The 14,988-nt window shown below is 43.0% G+C and overlaps 1 protein-coding gene across 1 annotated transcript; it reads left to right on the top strand.

The window, feature by feature from the left end:
* Positions 1–281: 281 nt before the first annotated feature.
* LOC311033123 (integrin beta-3-like) lies at positions 282–14,721 on the top strand. The gene is made up of 15 exons (XM_084040325.1): positions 282–419; positions 964–1,049; positions 1,686–1,890; positions 1,971–2,223; positions 3,448–3,610; positions 3,811–3,972; positions 4,118–4,213; positions 4,785–4,874; positions 5,406–5,540; positions 6,708–7,152; positions 9,551–9,773; positions 9,862–9,962; positions 10,823–10,942; positions 13,433–13,599; positions 14,073–14,721. Exons 1-15 carry the CDS (start codon positions 347–349, stop codon positions 14,139–14,141), a joined length of 2,388 nt encoding a protein of 795 aa, XP_083896451.1. The 5' UTR covers positions 282–346; the 3' UTR covers positions 14,142–14,721.
* The last annotated feature ends 267 nt before the right edge of the window (positions 14,722–14,988 follow it).

Raw genomic sequence — 14,988 nt, 5'->3', positions numbered from 1 at the left:
TTTGAGAACGTTTCTCATTATTTTGGGGATATTATGGTACATTTTTAAACAAATAAATAAAACAAGATAAACACTCGTTTGTAGTTGTTATTGACTCGGGGAAATGAGGACATAAGATCTTCATATTTTTGATTGTTTGCATATATCTTAAATGTTCAATAAAGTTTACAGCAGATACCAGCGTGCACTTTTCCCGCCCACTGCGTTTACTAGTATGACATGCGAGCTGCGGTTCCGTGAGTAGGGGAGGGGCGGCGTCTCATTGCGTTCGGACCGGTGAGTGCTCGGTCTCGTCCTTCCACCGCAGCTCGCTGGCAGCCTCCGTCCTCACAGAGAGCGCGCCAGGATGGCTGCTCTCCCGGCGCTCAGGATACTATGGACGTGTGCGTTGATCTCCACCGGGATGACGGGAGTTTACGGTAAGTTCCGGTTGTATTGTTGTTTCCATGTTTTCCCCGTTTAAGAATATGAGGAAGAAACGTTATGTTCTGGTAACATGTCCACTTTAAGGTGTCACTGCTGTTCTCAAATTGGCATTGTTTTTTTTGTCACCATTTGAGTACTAAATTAGCAATTTGTGACAGTGAGGAAATGCAGAATAAAAAAATGTTTAAATCATATCCACCTGAAAAAGTATCAGGTGAGTTTCAGTGGGCCAAAAAAATATTACCAAATGCCAGTTCAGTGATTATTTTCTCAAGCAAAACATGTAGATCCTTTGTTTAACTTGAGAAATAAACCAAAAACTCTGACGCTGCATCTAAAAGTCAAGTTCTGAACTTCTTGAACTGTTGGTTTACTGTTAGGAAAAAAAGAAAACAACTAATAGATAACAGATGAGAGGTGAAACGTCTTCAAAAACTAAAGCAAGTCCAGTTGCCTACAATGACTAACTTTTTTATTATTAAAGAATCACTGTATATGTGGGGAACTTAAACATACTAACAGAGTTTTTGGTTTCAGGTTCAAACGTCTGCACCTCCAGAGGGGCCAGCACATGCAAGCAATGTCTAGCTGTGCACCCCAGCTGTGCGTGGTGCTTCCAGGAGGTGGGTTCCTTTTCCACTTCATTCAGGCAACGAGCTTTCTGTCGGCCACGTAATCATGGTTGAGATGGGTTTTTTTCTTCTTTTTAACTGACAACATCAAATAGGTTCAGGTGGATTTTAATGTCTCTTTAAAAGTCAAACCTACTCATAAAATCTGTTGTGGGGTTTTTATTTGATTCCTGGCGCCTTAGACACAGTGACTGAACCCGTGTGACACATCCTCATATATCCTGGTTCAAACTAATGAGTGTAATGTGTTACTATTATAAAACTGCAGTCAACATATTCAACCTTTCGCTGAAGTGCAACATCAGATGTCTTTACTGCAGGCTACCGCTGAGAAGCACCGGTTGAACTATCAGACTGTGTTCAGATAATGGACGTTTTGACTTAAGGTGGAATTTGCCTTTATAGTCTCGGTGTTGGTTGGAGAGATGTTTCCAATAGAAACGTGCCTGTTACAATTTAAGCTTTAAATGAAACCAACACGCTCTTTTCTCTCAACAGCTTTATATGAGAATTATTAATAAAAAGGGCTGTTTGATTCCACATTCAACACATTAAAGTGTTTTATCCAGCAGGGAATGTTGCTGGAAACTGCTTTTCTGTGTAAAATGTTAACGCCTCCTCTGTCAGGTCTTTGGCCAGGGGGTTGCCAGTTCTTCCCGCTGTGATCTGAAGAGCAACCTCGTGGCAGCGGGCTGCGCTCCGTCAGCTCTGGAGTCTCCGACCAGCAGACTGCAGGTGATCGAAGACCGGCCCCTCACCAAAAAGGCGGCGGGGGCCACGCAGGACGTCACCCAGATAAAGCCCCAGAGACTACACATCACCCTCAGGCCAGGTAGGGTTCACCCTCCTGAATCCTAAGCCCTAAACCAATCACGTCCAAGTACAACAAGCTTCTTTTTCCACACTTCCCAGACGATGCGAAGCGCTTCACAGTGAAGGTGCGTCAGGTAGAGGACTACCCAGTGGATCTCTACTACCTCATGGATCTCTCCTACTCCATGAATGATGACCTCTTCCGCCTGAGGACGCTGAGCAAAGGCCTGGCCGAGGCCATGAACCGCACCACCAGCAACCTCCGCATGGGCTTCGGGGCTTTTGTGGACAAACCGCTCTCTCCTTACATGTACATCTCCCCCAAAGAGGCCGTGAAGAACCCCTGCTACAGGTGAAACACACGCTTTTAAAAGACCGCCATGCAGTATTTGCACCCTGCGCACACGTGGGCATCCTTAACCTGTTTCCTTGTGTGTAGCGAAACATAATCCAGATCTCTTTGGAGTGGAAAGTTTATTTTATGTGTTACATTCCTAATATGTACCCACCGGTGTTGATTTCAGTGGTTGTTTATCTGCATGTGGGAAAATCGCCTCATTACGAGGATGATGTCATTTTTGTGAGGACACCTTTTTAAACACAGTTTTTGAACAGTAAAAAAAAAATGCAAGCAGACTCAGAGTCATAGCACTTGTTAAAGGCTTAGTGGCTCCCCAGTGCTTGGTCAGCTGCTCTGAATCAGCTGCAGGTGAATCAGCTCTCTGCCCCGGAGAGTAAAGAGTATCCCGATGCAAACCGCCGTCATCCCGGCCCAAAGCCTCCTCTGAGGGTGATTTGGTGGTTTAAGGTCTCTTGGGATCATTTTCTTCCCTGCTTTACACACAGTCAGCCGAGCTCCAGTCTCCAGGAATGTTTGGATAAAAGATAAGACAAGTGCAGAATTTGGGTCCAGTAGTCTACAATACGGAGAGAAAGACGGGTCCGTTTTTTTTCAGGACTGATAAACAGCAGAATGTCTCGAAAGTCTAGTCTGCTGGCTGGTCCACCACTTTGGTCCAGACTGGAATATCTCTACAACTACTGGATGGATTGACATGACATTTTGTACATTCATGGTCTAGTACCACCATGAGGTCGACATTTGAGGCTTAAATGTAAAACGTTAAACAGCCACGAGACTCGGATGCACTTTGCGTTAAGTGCTAATAAGTCAAAGTTAGCATGCCATCATGCTGAATTCCAACGTTAGCATCGTTATTGTGGAATGTAAGCATGCTAATGTTAGCATTTAGCAACGCTGTGTGTCAATACAGCCGCACGGAGCTGCCAACAGGTCTTTTTCTTAAAGGTCCTAGAAGGAAGAACGACCAAGTGAAATATGGAAACACTGACATCTTTCCGTTTAAATATATAAATCAAGCATATTAATCCAACTAACCTTTTAATTTAATAGCTAAATATTTCCCCCTTAACAAAGTTTATCAGTAATTGGATGGATTTTGATCATTTGTGGAGGTCACACAGTTTTTTTTTTTTTTTACAATGGCATAAAAACAGATGTTCAAATGAGCAAACAAGCTGATCCCTGATCAGTTGATCTCTGTTTCATTGGCAGCATTAACACCACCTGCCTGCCTCAGTTTGGCTACAAACACGTCCTGTCCCTGACGGAGGAGGTGGGCCGCTTCACAGAGGAAGTGAAGAAGCAGATGGTGTCCAGGAACCGGGATGCCCCAGAGGGAGGCTTTGATGCCATCATCCAGGCCGCTGTGTGCAAGGTGGAGAGAGTTTTCTTTTTAACAGTATTTTTTTTTTTTTGTCACATTTTAAACATTTCAGGATTTCCGAAAGAAGAAGAAGAACTAGACGATGTGATTAAAACAGAAGTTAATCTACAAAGTGAAATCTCCCCATTCAAGCGTTGAATTCACATACTTTGACTTTTCCTCTCTCTTGCTGTTGCACGTTTGGCAACCAGGAGGAGATCGGTTGGCGCCCCGGTGCGTCCCACCTTCTGATCTTCACCTCGGACGCCAAGACTCACGTGGCTCTGGACGGCCGCCTGGCTGGAATCGTACGGCCCAACGATGGACAGTGCCACCTCAACTCCGACAATATGTACAGCATGTCTACCACCATGGTGAGAGTGTGTGAGGTTTGACAGTAAGAAAGAAACACTATTATAGAGGAGCGGAGACAATGAAACCATTTGTTTGTTTAAGAAAAGAATCCAAAGGAACATCTCATTGTTTATGCGCTAACCACATCGGGTTTGGCCCTCGCAGGATTACCCATCTCTGGCTCTGATCCAAGAGAAGACGTCGGAGAACAACATCAATCTCATCTTTGCCGTCACCAACCCCGTGGTTCCTCTGTACCAGGTCCGAAAACTCCACACTTCACACCGAGCGCATCCAGCATTTTTACTCGAGTTCAAGTTCTCTTGAAAATAATGTAAATGAAGCAAACATTTTAACGCTGAAACTGAAAGGAATGGCCCCCTCGGTAATCATCTCAGTGGTTAAAGTCCTCCAAACCTCACTGGTTTTAAATTCTTGGATCCTGCATGGGATGAATGGAAACTACTATACGCTGTTCAAACAGTTTTTCCCAAACTGGAAACACTGTTACAACTAATTGTTTAGTTAATTAAAGGGAATCACATTTTTTAAGGGTGTCTGCTGATGAGAGATTATGTTTAGTACAACTCTCACAGCTCTCATACCATGGAAACAATGCAAGCGCTGTGACACAATAGTCAGAGTAACTTCATAAGAAAACAATGTTTTGAAGTAACACTCATTTATTTGGATATTTACTGACATGAACAGGTTTTATATTTTGGACATTGGGACGCAATGTGTCACATTTGAACAATATTTTACAGTATTTGGCCGGTAGTAGAGGGCTGTCTTTTCTATATGTATGTAACTGATGTTTTCTGTCTCACAGAACTACAGCGAGCTGATTCCTGGCACCACAGTAGGAACACTGTCCAACGACTCGGGCAATGTTGTTCAGCTCATATTGAAGGCCTACGCTGTAAGGATCACACACACACACACACACACACACATATACTGGAGGCTAGACAGTGTTTGAGGGATGACATGCGTCTGCTGACACACACACCCACAGTGTCTGAGTCATGCGAATGGTCGAGCCAAAGCCTTCTAGAAATTCCACAGTGGCCGAGGTGTGTAGCTGACCAAATGTGGGAGACTCCTGGCTGTGTTTCGTTGTTTCTGTTTTATTTGGGTTTATTATGCTGCAAACAAGTGAAGTGATTTAAATGTATTTTAGCTTTAATCCTGGCTGTTTTTCCTTGTGATGTGTATACAGACGTTCATATAGCTTATGTGCACTTTTATGTCTGTACACCAAAACTAATGTGTAGACTGACATGTTATTAAAGCAGGAATAAAAATGTATTCTTTTCCATACAGAAATGCCAACAATGTGACAGATCAGATATGATTTTACTGCATTGGATATTTGAAACCTTACGATGCAAGCTTACAGTATATACTCATTCTCCCACGTATATATGCGTTTCCCTCTCTTCTCCTTCAGAAAATCCGTTCCAGGGTGGAGCTGGAGCTTCATGGCGTCCCGGAGGAGCTTTCCCTGTCCTTCAACGCCACCTGTCTGAACGGAGAGCTCATTCCTGGCCTCAAATCCTGCTCTGGGCTCAAGATAGGAGACACGGTCAGTCCATGTCCCCTCCTTTTTGGGGGTTTGTGACCCCTTTTAAATAGAGGGAATGTGCATCACCGTGGAAATAAGACAGAAGCAGTTTAACCAGAGTGAGTTTAGCTTCATGGATTGTTTAATTTGTAGGATTTTCACTAACCTGAAGATATATATATTATATTCACTAATGTTAATACTCTCATCCTCATTATTGTTTAAACACTCTTACTCCTTTGTTTTATCAGAGGTACATGGCAAATAGCATATTTCTCCCACAAGACTCATTACTTGCTATTTGTTTAGTACATTATAATTTCTTATATGTTATTTGTAACAGGAAATTACTAGAATTGGTTTCAACATCCTCAGCAAGTCTGGATAAGGCAGATTTCTGCACAGGTAGAAAGAAAGGTGCGATAATGGCAAAAAAACTCTCTTTTGTGACCCCCAACCAACATGTCCTATCTCTAGTGGCCATAATCATACAATTGCAAAAATAACACTACTTTATTCCATATACTATTTTTCACCTCTTTCCATTTCCCCTCTGCCTGCTATCTACCCGTCTTTAAAGTAGGATTTCCCCCGTTTCCTCGTGGTGTCAAAGTAAATGATGGAACAAAGTGCATCAGCGTTGTCTAAGGCTCCGAGTTTGTCTTTTCTTAAATACTGTTTTCTTGTCTTCCTGTCCTTCTTCTGCCATCTCCATTTAGAGCAAACTGTCTGCTTAAAAACTTTGTTCCTTTCCTCTTTTTTTCATTTTTCTTTATCGTGGCTTCTTTGGCTCTATTCCCCGTTCTCTCCTCACTCCAGGTGACATTTTCTGGCCTCTACACATTTCTTTTTTCTCTGCCTCAGCCCCTCTTATTTTCACCATATATGGCTGTCTCTCCAGATGGAGTAACTGCCTACATGTGGACATTTACCAGATTTGGATGCAGCGCTGAATGAACAATTACTTTGACTAAATACATATGGAGGCATTCCCCGTGTCAGGTCTTTGTTCCGTTCTAGTGATTAGACAATGCTCACAATTGGAGCAGCTATTAAATGAACATTAACTTAACCGTAAAAGTGCTGTTACAGTTTATGGTCATCTACATTAGGGTGATACAGAAGCATGAACATTATTTTTAACAAAAATGTGGATTTAGACTGTTTTGACCCCCTTCTCTCCTCCAGGTCTCTTTCAGTGTGGAGGCCAGAGCCCGAGGTTGCCCCAAACAGAAGAAGAAAACCTTCATCATTAAGCCCGTGGGCTTCAAGGACGCCCTCTCCATCACCGTCAACTTTGAGTGCGACTGCAAGTGCCAGACCAAGGCCCAGCCCGACAGCCCCAAATGCGACCGCGGCAACGGCACCTTCGAGTGCGGCATCTGCCTGTGCCACCCGGGCCGCCTGGGGCCGCACTGCGAGTGTGCGGAGGGGGACTACAACCCCACGGAGCAGGACCGCTGCAGCGGACCCGCCGGCCCCGGAGGACCTCAGTCTGCCATCTGCAGCGGACGCGGAGACTGCGTGTGCGGCCAGTGCGTGTGCCACAGCAGTGACTTTGGGAAAGTCTGGGGGAAGCTGTGTGAGTGCGACGACTTCAACTGCCTGCGCTTCAAGGGGGAACTCTGCTCGGGTAAGAGCTTCTTTTGCAATGAATTTAACTGAATTAAAGAATGCGTGTGTCTGTGGTAAGAGTTGAAGAGAATGTGTGCACTTTTGTCGTCGAGTATGGTAGTTACCCTTTGACACACTGAATTGCCACCCACCTCATCTGGGAAGAATTATATACAAAAACAACTCTCCCTTCTGCCCAAGATATGGGCTCCATGCACAATAAACATAGTGTGTGTGTGTGTGTGTGTGTGTGTGTGTGTGTGTGTGTGTGTGTGTGTGTGTGTGTGTGTGTGTGTGTGTGTGTGTGTGTGTGTGTGTGTGTGTGTGTGTGTGTGTGTGTGTGTGTGTGTGTGTGTGTGTGTGTGTGTTTTAGCTCAGGTTGTATGTTTGTGTCAGCCAGGACTTCTTGTATGAGTTTTACAGGATCCATGCACGGAGAAGGTTTTTCCAACTTTGAACGGTAGCTCTCTCCGGTCAGAGGGATTTCTCACTCTTCTGGAAGTTTCTCCGTTGAGCTTTTTAAACAGTGGGAATGAGTTTTTGCTCTATAATTATTAAGATCTTTAAGTCACAGCCTCGTGATCCTCCTCCAGTGTTTTAAGATGTCATACTGTGTATGTCGACAGATGTTACCTTGAGGATGTTTGTAGCCAAGCTGAGATCTTATGAGTGACTTTTCAGTCTGGGAGGCGTACACAACCATGCTGTCAGTTTAGAGTTAATTGACTTTCATTACTGACTGAATGAGAGATTGTATATTTATTGCAATAAATTCAACCAATAATGTAGGTATATTGGAATATTATAATTTTTCTTTATTTGTTCGGGAATAGTTCTACATTTTGGGAAATACGTTAATTAGCTTCTTTTTTTATTCTCTGCATATATGTATTATTTAAATTACCAATTAATCAATTAAAATCCTCTTACCTATAGGATAAAATATGCATTGCTATTGTGAGCAGCCGGTTAGCTCATCTAAACATTAATCTTGTAAACTGGAGGAAACAGAAAAAAGCTCACTACGTAAACACATTACATTGCATTTGTCCATATAAAAACCGAAGCTGTTTCCTCCTGTTTCCAGTGTTTTCGCCAAGATAAGCTCTCGATAGCTCAAAAAGAGTGTACTTCTCTAAATGTTACTGTTCCTGTAAAGATAGCAGGATTAAAATCTCAGCAGAAGACAGGAGACCCGTATTATTATGATTACCCCGAGGATATTTTATATTTTGGTGCAAACTTCCTCGGTTCATCACGTCATCGGATCTCATATATCACCCAGCAACCCCCCTGCTGCTCTCATACAGAAATGTTTTCGCTGTATTCCCCAAAGCACATATATTAACATGAAAATACCTTACTGCTTACTCATTGGCTGGTGTGGTGTAATGAGGCTAAAAATAAACCCATGTTTGGTCAGAAAGCGGGAGAGAAACTGGAAATGTTCTGTGTGTAAAACACGGTCTGCTGTTGTCTTGAACTCCCTTTTTGCAGTGCGAGGAGCGTAGTCCGTGTTGTTCTCCCACACAATGGTCTAATTAGAAGCCAGCGGTCCTGTGGTCAAGCGGTAAAGGCGGTTTGGCTCACGGATCATCCTTAATTCAGTCAGACTGTTCCATGTGGCTTTCCTGTATCACTGTTTGTCTGATCATTGTTTTGCAGTGATCGGCCACAATGTTTTCTGCATCATCACTCTCTCGCATGCACACACACACACACCACCCATGTGTGGAAAAACAACACACAGACACACACTGAATCACGCAACCAAAAATAAAAGCCTCCCAGACACCACAGACACACAATGAAACGGGGTTTTAGATCTCAGAACATCACTCACCACTTCTGCTTTCCACTGTTTTGGGATCAAAATCAACTTATAGAGCTCCAAAATGTCTTATGAGATATTTCTCAAGATAGAGGAGGATGTTATTTCTCAAATAAAGTAAAAAAATTGTCACTGCATGAAGCAGGCTTGTGATGGATTGACTCATAAGCCCTTAACACGCTGCGGTCAAACTGACCAGCCAAACGTTGTTCAAACCCACAGAACTTTATTTTAAATTGGAGTTCCCAAAATTTGTAAAGATAAGTGTGTCATGCTGAATTGTGGGTGTAACATTTCCTTTCATTTCATGACCTCTCCGATGACGGAGCCATAAAAACACACAACTCCTATAAGACCGATCAAGACGAGGTTGTTTAAAACGAATCATTCACAGCAACTGAAACTGCATTAAGCTTTCCAACCACACATAATTCCACTTGGTCACACTGTCCTCCTCTCCCATTATTGTTTATTCCCTTCCTCAGTAGCTGCTTTACTCCATGCGCCACCCTTCTGTGTATGGAAACGGAAGTCACACCAGTAATGAGTGTTACAGTAGCTCCTCGTATCCTTTCTTCCCATCCAGGCCATGGCAACTGTAACTGTGGCTTCTGCCAGTGTGCGCCGGACTGGCAGGGCGAGAACTGTAACTGCTCCAGACGCACTGACACCTGCATGTCCAACCTGGGCTTGTTGTGCAGCGGGCGGGGCCAGTGTGTGTGCGGCGCCTGCGACTGCACCCAGCCCGGCGCCTACGGAGCCACGTGTGACAAGTGCCCCACATGCCCCGACGCCTGCACCATGAAGAAGTGAGTCAGTTGTCATTATTTGGTGCCCAGAAAGCTATTTTTCAAATGAGCTGACGGCCCGTTGTATGTTTTTCCTTTTTCGAAAAAGGGAGTGTGTGGAGTGTAAGCACTTCAAGAGGGGGAGGCTGTTTGAGGACAACACCTGCTCTCGAATCTGCAAAGATGAGATCGCACTTGTGGATGAAATAGGTGAGAAAAAACACGCTGGATTCAGTTGTAAACAAAATAAATGTTAAGCATTAATTATTAATCATTACTTCTGACTTACAAATGGTTAAAAAAAGATTAACTTATGCTTTTAAAACATCATGAGAAGACACTAATGAAAACAGTGGGTGTTAATCCTTCTTGTATGGTCATAATGTAGTTGCAAATGTTGGTAAACCATTTTATAAGCCACCATGTCTACAAACTATATTTATGTTGTAAGAGTCAGGGGTTATTAAGGTGTTGATAAATGGTCCAGATGCTCAACAAGCCTTTGCCAGAAGATAAGAAGTGGAAGGGAACTTCCTGATGAATTTAAAGCAATCTGGTGTAGATTTGCTGAACAGCGACAACTAGTGGCAATTACAGGCTAATGCTCAAGCACAGTTTAACAGAAGCACAAGAGGAGAAGTTAGGAAAAGTCAGCGAGCTGATGTCTAATATTTGCTAATAGTTAACACGCAAGCTTCAGAAGTAAAATTGTATTCACAGAATTAAGAATTAAGCAACAGTGGGATTTATTGCTTACAATTTTGACTTTTCATTTGTAAGAATGAGTGATTTCTTTCTTTTTTTAAAATCACAGTCTCTTTCTTTAAAGCTCACTAAATAGTCTAAACATACTTAGAGGATGATGAACACCAGCAAGAGAGGTTATTTTAACAACCTGGCAACTCAAAGGTGAATTTCAAAGAGTTTATAAAGTTTATGAAAGTTTCTCTCTGGACTTCCAGACAGGCTTTTTATGGAATAGCAAAACTCTATTTGTTTCTCACTAACACAAACAACAACTTTTTGTCTTGACTAACTGATGATTCACTTTTTCTTCATTTTTCATGCAGTGCTCCATGATACAAACGCTGTGAACTGCAGTTACAAAGATGAGGATGATTGCGTGGAGCGATTCCAGTACTACGAGGACACCAGCGGCAAGTCCATCCTGTTTGTCGTCAAGGAGCCAGGTAAGAGAGGATCAACCTGACCTGACAAAGGATAATTACAGCTGCACTAAGCAATATTTTGGCTTTTAAATCTAAATAAAAAAAAAAAAATGGTGCTTTCTGCAGAGGGCAGACACAATGACAAATAAAAGTGCTGAACAGATCAAATCTACAACCACAAACGCATCACCATTCAACCAAACATGCAAATTTCCTTGCTTTGTGAAATTTTTCTTCACCTAAGTACAAGTTGTCACATCCCTGCTGCCCGCCCTTCATCTGCTTGTTAAGCGGCCAAATAGAAAGAGCGTCGGGTGGTAAAACAGCCTTTTAATGACCACCACTGCCTGCAGAGAAAGTCCGCCCCCGGGTCTGCCTTTAATGAATGTGTGTGTTTTTCATTTAGGCACAACTGGGTAGCAGAGTAGCGCACAGAAAATTTGCCTTGAACACAGTGCGCCCCGCGGTGTCAAAGAGGGTCGTAAACAGCAGCTCTGCTCCTCCTAGAAAACCCGCTGACTTTACATATTCTCCAGAGGAAAGCGTGTGAGGGAGAGAGAGGAGTGAGCAGAAGAAAGGGGTCCAGAACATGAAGCTGTGTTGCAATGGAAAACCCAGAAGAGAGGACGGTACAAATGTAGCGCCAACCTGACTCGATGTACATATGAGCCACAATGGAGGCGGCTAAAGGGACCAAAAGGGTCAGTTGGAGAGCAGGAAATAGAGGAAGAGGAGTAAAGCTTTGATGTCGGCTGTAAAAGTTCACCCCGGTTGCCCAACTATGTTACTTAAAGGAGTCATCACCTGGTTTTATACGTATCCAGCCCCCCTTGGATCGCTTTGGATCAATTCGTAAAACTTATTAGAAAAAAAAATAAAAATTTTAATCAAACATTGAGCTTGTTCTGACCCTTTTTCGTACCGCGATTTTATCACGCGAGATTACGCGCGAGGTTTTGACTGGTCCGGATGTGCATTGCATAATATGTAATGAGGCGCGCGTTGATTCGCCGCAGGAAGGACAGAGCCGGGGGGGCTTGCCTGCATGCAGACTCCAAAACATAATGGCGGCGCTTCGGCGATTTCAGGTAGCGGACGGGGCGGGGTTGGGTGGTGAAAGAGGGGTGGGCTTATGCAAGTAGCCGCCACGGTGACGTCACCGAAGGCGCAGAATCAAAATCTCGTGCTTTAGGAATGCACACCCTTGTGTGCTATTCCTGTTCGGAAAAAGAGCAGAAGCGAAAAAACGGCGCCACTTTCAAACTCCAGCCTTTCAGGCAAGTTTCAACTGAGGTCAAACACAGATATGCATGTTTTAACAAGAGAAATTGCGATTTCCGGGTGATGACTCCTTTAACACTGCTAAGCACACACATATGTCCCATAGGGATCACACACACAGACACACACCTGGATAGATATCCAGTCAGGTAAACAAACAAGGATGCATGCACATGTGGACCAGATGGAACTGTAACAGCTAATTGTTTTTGGTTTTCCAGACCACAACTTAACTGTTTTTTGTTCACTCTCACTCCTCTCGCCATCAGTGTTCTTTTGTGGAAAAAAAAAACAAGGGTGTAAGCCACCCTGCATCAAATTTCTCTTAAGTGCAACGGCAGCAAGAAACAGAGCGAAAAGGAGACTATTGAAGTAACAATCATCAGAACTCTGCCTACTTCAAACCAGTAAGAGGAGCCCAGACAAAACTGAACTTATCAAAATCGCTCATAATAAGATGCAGACTGAGAAAATAAGTTCAGGGCCTTTTAACAGGCCTTTATAACCTTTGACCTTCATGCGCCTGTAGCCACTTTTTGCAACCAGATTTAAGTGTGCATTAAGAATCAATAAGCCCAGAAACTAGAGGCGAAACCAATCTGTGAATTATTGAGTGTTTATCTATTTTCTATCTAAACTCGAGGTTGTGGGCATAACATGAAGAATTATTCAGCAGTGCGTGGTCTATTACTCCCCTCTGGTTTATTCAGAAACACGTTTGGTGGTTGATTGAGGAGAGTTTTCCCAGAACAGCTAATAATGGAGGGGATGACATGGGATGGGCACAACAAGTCTTATTCCAGGCTGGTGTAGGAACACTTTGTGTTGAAGAGAATACTGTCAGTCGTTGAAACACTGCAAATCAAACTCCTATCCTTATGGAGTTCTGCCAGACCATAATGAGCGAAGGGAGATTTGTGGCCTGGCTGTGTGAGGTTACTATTTTCCTCTTCAGCCCATCCTCCTCTCTACTCTTTGGTTTTTAAAAATCCCGTCGCCTCCAGCTCACCACTGTTATGCTGCCCCCGTTGGTTTTGCTTCAGTCAGAGATCAGATTCAGAAAACCATCGGCTTTTATTCTATATGCCTGCAGCCTGACAGGTGTTGAGCAAAGGAGTGAGCAAAATCGGCGTCAAATCCATATGGATACAAGGAGGAAACAGCAATATGAACTCAGACATGCTGGCTCATCTTCTCCTATATTCCTTTATCTCCTCTCCCTCCACCCAGACTGCCCCAAGGGTCCAGACATTTTAGTGGTTCTCCTGTCGGTGGCAGGAGCCATCCTGTTCCTCGGCTTGGCCGCTCTGCTTATCTGGAAACTTCTGGTCACCATCCATGACAGACGGGAGTTCGCCAAGTTTGAGGAAGAGCGCGCTCGTGCCAAGTGGGACACGGTCAGTGAATTTAGCAAGAGGTGGCATGCGCCTGTAAATGCTCTGATGTGTTGCAAACACACACACACACTTTACACACAAAATACCACACACACAGCCTCTCTTACTCTTTGTCTGAAGATTTTTTTTATTATTTTTGTGGCATGCTGTTATTACCAGCAGAACAAAAGGCAGCTAGCTAATGCTAATTAGCCTTTACCGGAAAGAGGCCCCTTTGTGGCGTCAAAAACACACCCAAATCCTTAAGACCTCAAACCACAAAGAGCCACAGTAGTTTTTAAGGTGCTCACCGAGTTAACGGAAGTAACCAACACCTTCAAATTATTGTATGTCAAACATATATCATGTTTAGGTAGTGAGTTATTTTATTTTTGCTTTTACAGGATATTCAATAAAGCATCTGTCATATATTTTGTGTCTGTGAAACTCACCTTAACTTACTGTGTGTGTCTTTGTGTGTATTTGCCTAACAGGGACACAATCCTCTCTACAAAGGAGCCACATCTACCTTCACAAACATCACCTATAGAGGAAAAGACTGATGCTACTGAATGAGGATGAAGAATAATGGACTTTTACTGTCCTTTTTTGGAAAAGGCATCAAATCATGTGCAGGCCTCTACTGTCACAAGACAATGATTAATAATTTGTTGTGTTTGTAAATATGTAGAAATGATTCTGAAAAACCCAAAACATATTTACATGCATCCCTGCCCATTTATCCGGCCATGTATATATATTTTTTATTTTATATGCCCATATATTGAGATTTATACAGATATTTTTAAAACTGTAATGTCTCTTCAAAAGAGAACTATTGGCAACACAATCTGCAGTTAACTCTGAATACCTGACCTAGAGGAAGATAAAACCAAAGCTATCCACATGACTGCATAAGGGAGACAAATATTTTTAAAACGTGATGTGGGTGAACAAAATGGCAGATAATGTTGTGCAATACAAAATGAATTTCCCCAAGTGTATTTTGCAAATATGACGTAATTCTAAATCTGTCTTTAAAGGTACAACAGTGAATCATTTGCTGTGTTTTTATTTAAATGTTGAAAACTTGCTTGCCTGAAACTCAATTTCACAAAAAAATAAATCAAGATGGGAAACCAGGGTTGTGGTTTTGGCTATTATGAACACATGTGTGATGTAATTCATGCAAGTGCTGTTTCCCTACGACTCACCTGGGGGTGCTTTTTGTCTGCGATGCTCTGCTTCCATCTCATGGACTTAAACTGTATAGTATAGCTCACTGTTTTTCTTTCCTGTGCGATGTGTTGGTCATCTGCAGTGACACTATTCAAAATGAACTATGTCAGATTATTTAGATTTCGTAGGCTACAAGCATTGTAAGATGGGAGCCAAGCACTTCGGGCAAAA

This window comes from Eutrigla gurnardus, assembly GCF_963514095.1.
Source record: "Eutrigla gurnardus genome assembly, chromosome: 22".
Classification (NCBI taxonomy): Eukaryota; Metazoa; Chordata; class Actinopteri; order Perciformes; family Triglidae; genus Eutrigla; species Eutrigla gurnardus.
Note: the sequence above shows the minus strand (reverse complement) of the source record. Positions and strands in the feature narration are given on the sequence as shown.